Consider the following 12,059-nt stretch of genomic DNA (forward strand, 5'->3'; position numbering starts at 1 on the left):
GGAGTTTGAGGGACTTTCCAAATACATTTGGCTTAAAACAGAATTTTTAAAATTTTTTTAATTTTTAATTTTGTTTTTTTTTATCCCAAATCAGTCTTCACATAACTTTATGGCATAGTATACAGCAAACATCTCTGGGCAGGCACTAGGACACTGCTACCATCCTGCCCTGTACCTTATTCAGTTTGAGTCTTCAGGTGACACTGCTTTTTATAGATGGGAACTTGGGTGGCTTTTAATACTTTAAAGACCCTAGTTCCTGTTTGCCACGTTTCTCTTGGATCACCTAGATTTTGATAGGAGGTACTGCCTTAGGGAACAACTTCCAGGAAGAGCCTCATTCTTCAACTTCCAAGAGGCAGTTATAGCCAGGCAGTGTACACGGCTTTACTCCCAGCGCTTGGGAGACACAGGCAGGCAATCTCTGAGTTCGAGGCCAGCATAGTCTACAGAGTGAATTCCAGTACAGCCAAGGATACACAGAGAAACCCTGTTTCAAAAGACAAAAAAAGAAGCATTTGTAATGAGGGGTTCGGCCTCCTGAACATTTAGTGATACTTGAAAATCTCTGTGGTTTATGGTCCATCTAAATTAGTATTTTAATTTACATTAGTTTGTCTATTTAGCAAAAGGCAGTCATGACTCACTTAGTTTTACCCTGAGGGGAGAACAAAAAGCATTTAAAACAGATTTGTCAAGGTAGATAACTGTACAAAGCACACTGAAGCTTGAGCCTTCCTTTAGGGAGTAGGCTTCAAAGTAGCCTTGAGCTTGAGCCTAGATTAATTTACACAGACTTCCTCCTTTTTAGTAGACATGATACTTTTATTCTTGTGCTGATCAGTGGACCATGAGCAGCATCTATAACTGGAGAGGTTGATGTTAGTGGTCCTTTACGTGGTTTGTTTGGGTCCCCTGCTTCCACTTGTGCCTCGCTCTCTTCTCCGTTTTATATATGTCTGACTCCCATTGCTTACGTAGACTTCATTGAGTTAAAGGACCTTGAAAATCAGTGTAGTCTTTTCCGTATTTGAGAACTCTACTTCTGACCGGGCAGGTCTAGCCGAGAACTAAGAACCTCTTGCTGTATTTTGTATCATCTCGCTTCTTTTCAAGGGCCTTAATCTAAGAGGGGATATGATAGCGAATACAGATAGCTCACAATCTGCAGTGATCATATATAAACATAGTAATTCGTCTTTTAGGTGGCAGCTGCCACCATTACACTCATACTCCATCTGGCATCATCATTTTGAATCTTACCTCAGATTTAAATCACAAAGGAAGATATCCTGTTGAGTTTGAACAGTTGCTAAGGTATAGTGCATAACAGACTACTTAAGTGATTTGGGGTCCATGGCATTGGGCAGATGTAGTAGTGAATCAGAGAGAGAAGGAAGATATAAAAGGTATGCATATGCAGTGGTTTTAAAGGTGCTTAAATACTGGTCCCTTCTCATAGATTCTCAGGAGCTTTGTTGTGAGTTATCACTAGCGAAGCTTCACATCTTTAAGGGCCCTAAAGTTTAACTCACACCAGCTTAGTACTAGTAGGACTAGATTGGACCTAACCCTTTCTTTCTATTGGGCTTCACTGTGGTTCACCTTCTGTTCATACCCAGGTGGTTGCCCTGTGAGTGCTAACAGCCCAATAATGGCAGCTACTTCTTTTACAGAGAGGCGGGAGGACCTTCGAGGAGGATTTATGCTTTGCTTTTTGGATGATGGTGCAGGAATGGATCCCAGTAAGTGGTTATAATGATTTTTTTCTTTTGCAGAGCATAACAGTTTACTATTAAAGTTGCTTTTCTGTGACCTCACTGTTGGGGCTAGAAGATCCACCTGGGGAATGAAAAGCCTGTTGCAACATCTCAGGCTTAATTACACTGTGTTTGCCGGGTCTTGTCCTAACATGGGAGAGGTGTTTGGACAATATAAATGTCATCCTGAAATCAGTTAGATTACGTTTCTCTTGACAGTCAGCTTGCACAACAGTATGGAGCCATTTCCCTGAAGCTGTTTACAGTGTTCTTGTAACAACATTGGACACTGTGGTGGTATTGATAGGCCAGGCAAGGATTACCTTTATATGCCTCACGACTAAATTTCCTTGGAGAGAGGTTTTGCTGGGACACAGCCATGCTTGTATTTAACATGACTCATAGCTCTGACTTTGAGAAGACCGGGAAAGAAATGCTAACTTTTTATTTTCTCTTGTCTACCACTTGAGGTGATGCTGCCAGCGTGATACAGTTTGGGAAGTCAGCCAAACGAACTCCTGAGTCCACCCAGATTGGGCAGTATGGCAATGGATTAAAATCGTACGTATATTGGAAGCCTGTCATAGGGCCAGACACAAAAGTCACCTGATGTGCTCTTGCTGTCCTTCTCTTTGTCCCTCTAGGACTATAAATCTGAAGCATTAGGGGAGTCAGAAAGGTGTAATGATTGGGGGTAGTTTACCAACTGTCCAGCTCACTGTGCTCAATGTATTGACTAGTATGAATATCTAAAACATCTCTAGAACTGTCTCTTTTCTCTTGTTGAATATTTTTTATCCTGTGGTTGAGGGTGTGGGGTGGGTGGTTCTTTTCTGGGGCTGGGGCATATCTGAGGGAGACTTCACAGTGTATACGCTTGTGCCAGGCACTGGGGATCCAGAGTGAGTAAAAGAAACACAGGCTTGGGGCTGGAGAGATGGCTTAGATGTTAAGGGCACTGACTGCTCTTCCAGAGGTCCTGAGTTCAGTTCCCAGCAACCACATGGTGGCTCACAACCATCTATAATGTGAACTGGTGCCCTCTTCTGACATGCAGGTGTATATGTGGGCAGAGCAATGTATACATAATAATTAATAAATAAATATTGTGTTGTTTTAAAAAAAGAAAGAAAGAAACACAGGCTTTCTTTCCTGGAGTCAGCTGTCTGTGTGGACATCCTGCAAGGCCATAGAGCAGGAGACCCATCTAATAACTTCAATCTATTGATCCCTCAGACCATGGTTCCCACTTGTTTAGTGCTTGGAATGTGTTGTTCTGGTTTCGAGTGAAGCTCTGAGAAAAAAGGATTTCTACTTCTAAAATGCTCCTTTCCAGCTGCACATACCCTTGGGTGGAATAAGATTTAGTGGAATTGGAGTTTGTGCAAATGGAATTATGAGTCATGCTCCATCCTTGCTGTGGAAACGTGTTGTTTTATTTGAGAGAGGGTTGTGGTTTGATCTGTCAACAGCCTTGATTGGGCTTGATGTGCATTGTGCTTTGAGTGTGGAGAAGAGAGTGCTTCCAAAGGGACCAGGGGCCTGCTTCCTGAGCTCTGATTTCTTCTCGGGACAGGAACCAAATGTTAAAAATAAGCACTTACCATGGTGCCGGGAGGTACTGTGCTAAACTTCAAATGGATGATATGATTTAAGCCTCACTTCAGTCTGTGATAGGTTTTGTTAACATTCTCAGATGAAATTGAGATGTATACAAGTGAAGTGGTTTGTCTAAGTTCTAAAGGTGTTTATGTGAAGAGTGAAGATCTGATTAGAAAATGGGAGTGATTGTCTATTTCACTTAGGCCAGACAAAGGTTCAGATCTCAATCTAGCCATTTAGTCACTGAAGTCGTGGTGTCTGGTAAATCTATCATACTTACCAAATAGTTAAGGATCTAGTGCTGTTATTGCTTTGAGCGTCTCTAGTCTGTGATCATAGGGAGACCCTTCCCCAGAGAATCCTGAAAGGGAAATCCAAGACCTGTGAAACTGAGTCATTTCAGTTCTGCAGACTCAGCTTTACCACTCTGATTATTTCCTAACCTAGAAATTAGGCTCTAACTTCTGATATTCTCCCTTGGGACCCAGTAAAATGTGACTTAAGAAGACCAAGAAGGAACATGTACAGAGTTAGAATGCAGTTATCAACATGTTTAGGAGGCTTTTATGAAGGCCCCATTGAACTGGAGCCATCTAGTGTTCAAAGTTCAGAAGTTAGATGAGATGATTAGTGGGGAGCACAGGATTGAGCAAGGAAGGTGTTTTGGGGTTCCTGCTAATCAGACCCTGTAGTCAGGATCAAAAATAGAAGTTTAAAAAAAATTGTGAAAAAAGTTTTGTCCAGTTGAGTAAGAGCAATGCTGTCCACAAGCTGCAGGGAAGGAGAGAGTATACTGAGATTTAAGGGAAATGAGCCCTGTCATCAGGAAGAGAATTGACAGCCCTGAGGGTGTCTATGGAGTGTTTTGGGAGTTGCCCTGAGTGCTTGGGAAGTGGGAAGCCTGGCATACCAGGCTGGACTGTGTCCAGAGATTAATGAGGCTCCCTGCTATTGTCTTCTCCAGGGGTGTTGTAGGGACTAATGAGACAATAGCCATAAAGGCCAGAAGCTGCTCAGAAAAAAAGGAACTAAACAGCCTCATTGTTGAGTGGAAAGTCCTTCTACTGCTGCTTCATACTTCTGCCCTGCCCTGTTCTGCCTGGAAAAGCCTGTCTCAACCTGTTCTGTAGAAGGATTGTTATGGCCAAACAGGAAGGAAGCCATTGATTCCTTTTAGACTTTTGCCAGATGAGTTTTGTTTTCCACTGATTCTGGGGATTGAACCCAGGGTCTTGCACATGCTAGGCAAGTGTTCTACCACTCTGCTGAATTGCCAAGCTTCAAACTGTTTCCTTGTAGAAGACAAACTCAAGGCTGTAGAATAAGCTCAAAGTAGCAAAGCAATTCTCAGAAGGAGAATGGGTAGAGTGACTGACATGGAGTTAGGCCTCTTTGAACTGTCTTCGGAGATCAAATTTTGAGCTGGGCTAAACAGTTAGCGTTAGTGTTGGATAAGTGTTATAGTCACACTAGTTTTTGAAAGACTGGTGTGAGACGAGTCTTTTGACTCTTCTCTTGGCAGTGTGGCCATTTAATGAGTGCACAGGAGGAGATTTTTGCATTAGTGAAGGAAGGGCAGGATAGGAAGAGGGTGTGGCCCAAAAGATGTTGTGTTCAAGGTGTCAGCTGCTGGAGTGGAGTTTAATGATCCTAGAGCTCAAGCTGGTTCACTTGTTTAGGGTTGTGGCAGTAAGCTGGGAGGGAAACTAACCCAGGGCATGTGGTCTCAGTGAGTATATCGTAGGAGGATGGTGAGAAACTGGAACCCTTGTATAGAAGGAAAGTTTGCTTAAGAAGGTTGTAGGCTAGGAGTGCTGGCTGAGTGGGAGGGAGCAAGGACTGTGGAACTCAACCTCAGGACTCAACCTCAGGCAGTCTTGAGGAGAGCCCTCTGATCAGCTTCAGTTATGCCCTGAAGGTATGCTCCTTTTCAGATGAGCTTTGAGTCCTTGGGAATAATCTGTTCTGTTTCCCTTTCAGGGGCTCAATGCGCATTGGGAAGGATTTTATCCTCTTCACTAAGAAGGAAGACACCATGACCTGCCTCTTCCTGTCTCGTACATTTCATGAGGAAGAAGGCATTGATGAAGTATGTTTCATTCTTGTGGCCTGAGTTGCTGCTTGAGATTTATTGGGTTTGTCTGTGATTCTGGGCTCTTTGAAGCTGTAGACCTGGAGCAGGTGCCCGCTTTACAGGATGAGATGGGTGAATGCATTGGTTGGAGGTAGTGAGGCAGACAGTCCCTTAATGTGAGAGGAAGTGAAATCTCAAGGTAGTTCAGACAACAGCTGTTCTGTTTCTGAGAATGAATGAGGCTATGAAGTGGCAGGAGCTGAGAGTTGGGGGTCTAGAGAGATGGCTCAGTGGTTAAGAGCTCTCTGCTCTTCCGTAGTACCTGGGTTCAATTCCCAGCACCCACATGGTGGCTCACAACGGTCTGTAACTCCTATTCCAGGGGATCTGACACCCTCACACAGACACACATGCAGTTAAAACACCAATGTACATAAAATAAAAATAAAGTATTAAAAAAAAAAAAGAACGAAAATGAGAGTTGGATTTTGAAGCTTTTCCTTATTTTCATACTACCCCTTTTCTGTGACGGTTATCTCCATAGAGAACTGTTACCAGGTCGGATATTTTGGGCTTCCCTAAGTGATTGGAAATTATAGCTGATGGTAATAATAGAATATCAGTGTCTTTCCTCCTAAGATGATTATTTTGTGGAGTATGTTGTGAGCACATTTTCTTTGTGAGGAAATGTGTTGATCTAACTTATGTCACAAGCCATGAGTCAGACTCTGTCCAGGCAGGTGTTGAAACAGGTAAGGGTATGGAGGACACCACTGTGAGCTCATCATTAATAGTGCCTTCTACCTGGCCTCACTGGCAGCTTCTTCTTTGCCCCGGTGATTATTATTGTCCTTGAAGACAGGCTCAATAACAAATCTTGCTTTTAGAATATATTGGTAATTGGGTAATGGTTCCACAGCTGCTCTTCAGAGGACCAGAGTTTAATTCCCACCTCCCACCTCCCACATGGCAGGTCACAACTGTCTGTAACTTCAGTTCCAGAGGACCTGATATCTTCTTCTGGCCTCTTTGGGCACCAGGTATGCATGTGGTACATAGACACACATGCAAACAAAACATCCATATACATTTTAAAAATTATTTATTTATATTTTTGCTAATTGTGTGATCTGAACAATAACCTAGCTGATTCTCTTTGTGGTCTGGTGGCTCAAATACTGAACAGTTTTTGTTTTTGTGGTGTTTTTGGTTTTCTTGAGACAGGGTCTAACTATGTAGTTCTGGTTAGTTAGAACTTGTTATGTAGACCTGAATGGCCTTGAACTCACAGAGATTCACTTGCATTTGCCTCCTGAATGTAGAGAATAGGAGTTACAGACTGTGCCTGTCAAGAGCTGTTTCAGTGGGGGAGTAAGCAAGGTCTGCCCAGCTTCCTTTCAGGTATGAGTAATGGCAGACAGAACTTGAGAAAGACCTGGGATGTGTAGAAAGAAATTCATAGCTGTCACATAAGAAGTTGGTCCAATTGAGAATATCAGTCTATCCCTCTCTGTTGCTTAGCAGTGATTGAATTTGTACTGGTCCTGTTGAAATCTGAGCATAAATTTGTGGCAAACTGATTGATGTTAAAATGGGAACCTTTTTCTACCATTTTTAATCTATCTAATCAGTGGAATTTTTTTTTTTTTTTTCATCTACTAGATGAGGTTTGTTACCTTATTCTATATATTTGGGGAGAGATGCACTGAGGCTATAAAGAACAAACTTCTAGGAGAAGATAGGACAGTAAGACAGCCTGGGCTATGGTGTTTGGAAATGTTGCCTGGTGAAGGATTCTTGGAATCAGTAAAAACATCCTTTTTAAGCCCCTGAGGTTGATGCTGGGTAGAGGTAATCTTCAGAGAACAGGGCTTGGCCAGGTTGAGCTAATGCTCAGGGCCTTGTTTGAATAAATGGGATTTTAATCAAGTAGTTCCTAGAATTAGATTCTCTTTAGAAAAGCCCATGTGGTTACTTGGCAATGATTGGATTAGAAAGATTTGGAGTGGACCAGCTGAGAGGTTCTGTTTATGGTAGCCAGCTAGAAGGTGAGAGCTATGGAGGTGTCTTTCTAGAGTGTGAGACTCACTGATACAGTATTTGATGGTTATTGGAGGGAAAGGAAAGGATTAGAGAGACTTGCAGGTTCTGGTGTGGCAGTTGGAGGTGGTGGGCCATCTGGACCTGAGGGAGGATTGAAGGGTGATACAGAGGGAGGACAGTGTAGGTTGCTTTGGGCCATGCAAAGTGAGATCTGCGTCTGGAGTTTGGAGGCAATATTAGTTCTAGGCTTCCTATCTTCCTTCTTGTCTTTCTGTCATTGTCGTTTTCTTCTCCTCCTCCCCTTCCTCCTTTTCCTCCTCTCCCTCCTCGTCCATCCTTGGTCCTAGCCTCTGGGATTGTTAGTAGCAGATAAGATCACTTTAAAAAGAAAGTGGAATAAGAAAAGAATCTAAGCAGGCCAACACTGAAGGTATGGGTGAGAAGAGGCAGCTAGGAAGAAAACTGGGAGATTGGTGACGTAAAAGCTGAAGGAGAAATGCAAAGTATGAGCAAGAGTGAAAGTTAGTGTCTACAATTTAGAGTGGTGCTGTTCTCACCTGGGAAGGTATAGACACAAGTTCACAGAAGGCACATGGAACTTGATTCCCTTGGTGGGAAAGCTAGATTGAAATTTTTTCCTTACTTGGACCTAGGAGGTCACTGTTTTGGATTGTACTCTAGAACAAACTCTGCCAAGATTTCAAAATAAGATCATTTTCAGTCCAGGAGGAATGTGTCCAAACTAGCCCTGTGGTTTAGTGATTTCAGCATGAAGCATTTTAGAAGCTAGCAGTGTTAGAACTCGTAATGAGTTACCACCCGGGCATGTTGACTTTCTCCTTTGTCTTCTGTGGGGACCGTTTGGCTTGAACCCATGAGGTATTTCATTTGGTTTACTGCACAGAGAGAATCCCTTCAGTCAAGCCCCTGCTGGGTTCTGCAAGGACCGCTGGCTTTGAGTGAGGGATGAGGATATGATGAAGCCACTAGGAAGATTTTTGAAGAAAGGGAATTTTTGTTTAATTAGACATAAATCAAATTCTATATATGTTGAAGAATTATTATAAGAAAGTGCTTATGTAGCCACAGTTATAAACTGAAAGTTAGAAGTCTCCTCTGAACACTTGAGGAATGTAGTCCTCAGTGTACCCTGGGGGAGATCACCTTCTGGTAACTTTTAGGATGATGACTAAAAGTGGGGGGCATTGTTTGTCAGTGGTGTTTGTGTATTCATTTGTTTTTGTGTATGTAACAAGGACTGACTATAGAAATTCACTTGTATCTCTTTCAGATAGATAATAGTGTTTGTGAGATCCATCCATGTTGGTGCTCATTTTTATTATCATAGACTACTTTAGTTTTGCTACTCTGTAGTGGATGTTTGGGTTATTCTTGTATGTGTATGTTGGTACATATGTGCAAAAGTTCCATTGGGGGTATTTACCCTGAAGTGGAGTTGCCGAGTTTGTATCTCTGGATTCACTAGATAATAGCAAAAATATTTTTCCTAGTGGTAAAAGTAGAATTTTTACCAAATTAATGAAATGGCGGAAGACATCTCAGATAGGCACAGAGACCTCTGAGGTACAAACCAGCAGGAGGTTAGAGAAGGACAGAAGCTACAGATCTGATGCCAGACTATACAACTAAAGGGACACAAAAGCTGTGTGTTTAGGGGAAGGCAGCTCTGGAACCCCAATCACAGTGTCCATCTTTGCTCACCCCTAACAAAGGTGATTGTCCCATTGCCTACCTGGAATGCTCGAACACGGGAACCTGTCACAGACAATGTGGAGAAGTTTGCCATCGAGACAGAGCTCGTCTACAAGTACTCTCCTTTCCACACTGAGGAGCAAGTGATGGCCCAGTTCATGAAGATTCCTGGGAATAGTGGTGAGTAGGCTTTGGGCCTGCAGCCCAGAGAATCTGAGAGCACTAGAGCCTCTGGCAATGTGGGGAGTCAGCCAGGGTCGGCTGGCAGAGAGAAAGGATTTCTGTTCCCCAGGAACATTGGTGATCATCTTTAATCTCAAGCTCATGGATAATGGAGAGCCGGAACTAGACATAATATCCAATCCAAAAGATATCCAGATGGCAGAAACCTCCCCAGAGGGCACGTGAGTATGACTGGGAAGGGTGGCAGGCCCCACAGCTGGTCTTCCTTAGGAGATGATTTCAGGGAAAAATGGAAGAGCCCCTTTCATGGCTTCTTCTTGGTGTGAGTATTGATAAAGCTGAGAGCTCCTACCTGCTACTAGCAAGACAGTGACTCCTCAGCCACGCTAAAGCAAGGATTAATGATTCCCTGTTCTCTTTTGTTTGGCAGAAGAGACTGAGTCCTGGGTCTAGGGGTGGTGAAAGACACTGGGGTTCCTATAAGGGCCAGGTGAGGTGTCTGTGCAGCACCTGTGCTAGGGACATAACAGGGCAGCATGTAGTACCATGATGAGGGGGCATTCTGGCCAGAGTGACAGGAGACGCCAGCATGGGAAATGAAAGGTGAGGAATCGCAGAGAGGCAGCCCGTAGCTTTGCACTGACTGGGGTGTGGGTGGCAGGCGGTCTCAGTTCCTGCTCTCTCCAGGAAGCCAGAGCGACGCTCCTTCCGAGCCTATGCTGCTGTGCTTTATATTGATCCCCGGATGAGGATCTTCATCCATGGGCACAAGGTGCAGACCAAGAGACTCTCCTGCTGCCTGTATAAGCCCAGGTAAGGGCTTAGCTACTATTATCTGGACTGGGAAATGGGGCCTGGCCACGTTTTTCTGGGTGTTGTTAGGGTGGTACAAGTGAATGCTCTAACTCTGCTGATTGTATCTGTTAACCAGAGAGTCAATTCTCTAGGAAGGATAGAAGTGACTGGCGGGCTGTTGGGTTGGGTGGCCAGGACAGTTAAGGGAAGTGCCTTCTGAAATGTGGAGATCGGCACTGGGAACTGTCTTATCTCAAATTCGGGACCTATAGACCCTTTACAGGAAAGGAAAAGCCATGGCTTATTACTGAGGTTTGTTCCTGCTGTGAGATTAGTGATACCTGCTGAACCCCAAAGACAAATCAGGAGGTCAAGGACAAATTGAATAAGGAATTGAATTATTTCACAAAAAATGAGCTTGGATCTGTTTCATCATCAGGAGCCAGGGCAGCACCACATGGAGGAGGCAGGGTGCTTCCCAAGCTGCTGCGTTGGCTGTCTGCCCCACTGCTGCTTGGCCCTCAGGTTTCTTTTCCACTCTTCAGGATGTACAAGTACACATCAAGCCGTTTCAAGACTCGGGCAGAACAGGAAGTGAAGAAAGCAGAGCATATAGCACGGATTGGTAATGTTACTCCCTGTGTTGGGTGGAGGGTTAGAGTTGGGGAAACAACTTACATCCAAAGCCAGGGGAGAAGGCTGTTCCTCCGACCTTGATCTAGTTCCTCTCCAACTCTCCCCATATCTAACCTTGTCAGCACTTCTCTCCAGACTTGACTCTTTCCTCCCACTATTTATAAGATTTTATGTAGGGTTGGAGTGGCATAAAACACATCTATAGAGTCTTAATGTAAAATAAATACTAACTCTTTGACTTGACCAGTTGAAAATCTCACACTGCATACTGCTTTAGTTTGTCCTGACTCTAGGACAGAAATCTCAAGGTTTCTCCCCAGGAATAATCATAGTTATTTTTGGCTGTTTGATGAGAATAATTGTCTAAAGCATTCTTCAGGCTCTAGTTCATGCTAAGATTGAATTTCCATTAGATGCATTTTGGGTTTGGTAGTTTTGTTTTGACTCTTGTAATTAATTTGTAAAGCTTGTAAAGCATATGTGGCTATAAATAATGCCTTCCTGGGGTTAGGAGATAGACTTACTCCCTGTTCCATGTTGGCCTCAAACTCAGTGATCCTACAGAGTACTGGAATTGCAGGTATATACTCTTAGCCATGACAGTTTTGAATGTCAGTTGTTTGTTGTTTGCTTTTCTGAAGCAATTCTATAGTCCAAGCCCAGAGGCTAACCAAGTGGCTATTGCTCCTCTAGGTGGCCTTTTCTTGTTAGCATATACTCCTTGTGCAGCACGGACTGCTTGTGTGGATCAAGGAAGGATGACAGAATTCTGAACCTTTGGTTTCTTTTTGGTTTTAGCTGAAGAAAAGGCCCGGGAGGCAGAGAGCAAAGCTCGGGCATTAGAAGTTCGCATGGGTGGAGACTTGACACGGGACTCCAGGGTAAATCCTTAGACCCAAGCTCTCTTTCTTGGCATGTGTGGTGTTGGGGTCCAGTATTCTAAGCTTAGTAAAGTGAAATTTAACTTTTAAGTTTGTTCTCAGTAATGTCACTTTTCTGTAGAAAGAAATAATCTTCAGGTATGTTTTAGCATCCAGGTGATATCAGTGTAAAAATCTCATATTATTGTAGCATAGAGCATCTCCCCTCACCTGATGGCCGCCATACGTTTGCAGGTGATGCTGCGGCAGGTCCAGAATAGTGCCATCACCCTTCGTAGAGAAGCTGATGTCAAGAAAAGGATCAAGGATGCCAAGCAGCGGTGAGTACTTGGACAGCCCTTTCTTTGTTCTTTGAAGATTATGTAGCATTAG

At 43.5% G+C, this 12,059-nt stretch overlaps 1 protein-coding gene across 1 annotated transcript in view; it reads left to right on the forward strand.

Annotated features, from left to right (window-relative positions):
* The window catches only part of Morc2 (MORC family CW-type zinc finger 2), a 39,919-nt gene that overhangs the window by 15,801 nt on the left and 12,059 nt on the right, over positions 1 to 12,059 (forward strand). Inside the window, exons 4-12 of the mRNA XM_051165065.1 lie at positions 1,677 to 1,745; positions 2,231 to 2,321; positions 5,343 to 5,451; positions 9,213 to 9,372; positions 9,485 to 9,596; positions 10,063 to 10,188; positions 10,716 to 10,795; positions 11,605 to 11,687; positions 11,922 to 12,007. Of these exons, the coding sequence (XP_051021022.1) occupies positions 1,677 to 1,745; positions 2,231 to 2,321; positions 5,343 to 5,451; positions 9,213 to 9,372; positions 9,485 to 9,596; positions 10,063 to 10,188; positions 10,716 to 10,795; positions 11,605 to 11,687; positions 11,922 to 12,007 (916 nt within the window). The remainder of the gene's footprint in view (positions 1 to 1,676; positions 1,746 to 2,230; positions 2,322 to 5,342; positions 5,452 to 9,212; positions 9,373 to 9,484; positions 9,597 to 10,062; positions 10,189 to 10,715; positions 10,796 to 11,604; positions 11,688 to 11,921; positions 12,008 to 12,059) is intronic.

This window comes from Acomys russatus, chromosome 22 (assembly GCF_903995435.1).
Source record: "Acomys russatus chromosome 22, mAcoRus1.1, whole genome shotgun sequence".
NCBI lineage: Eukaryota > Metazoa > Chordata > Mammalia > Rodentia > Muridae > Acomys > Acomys russatus.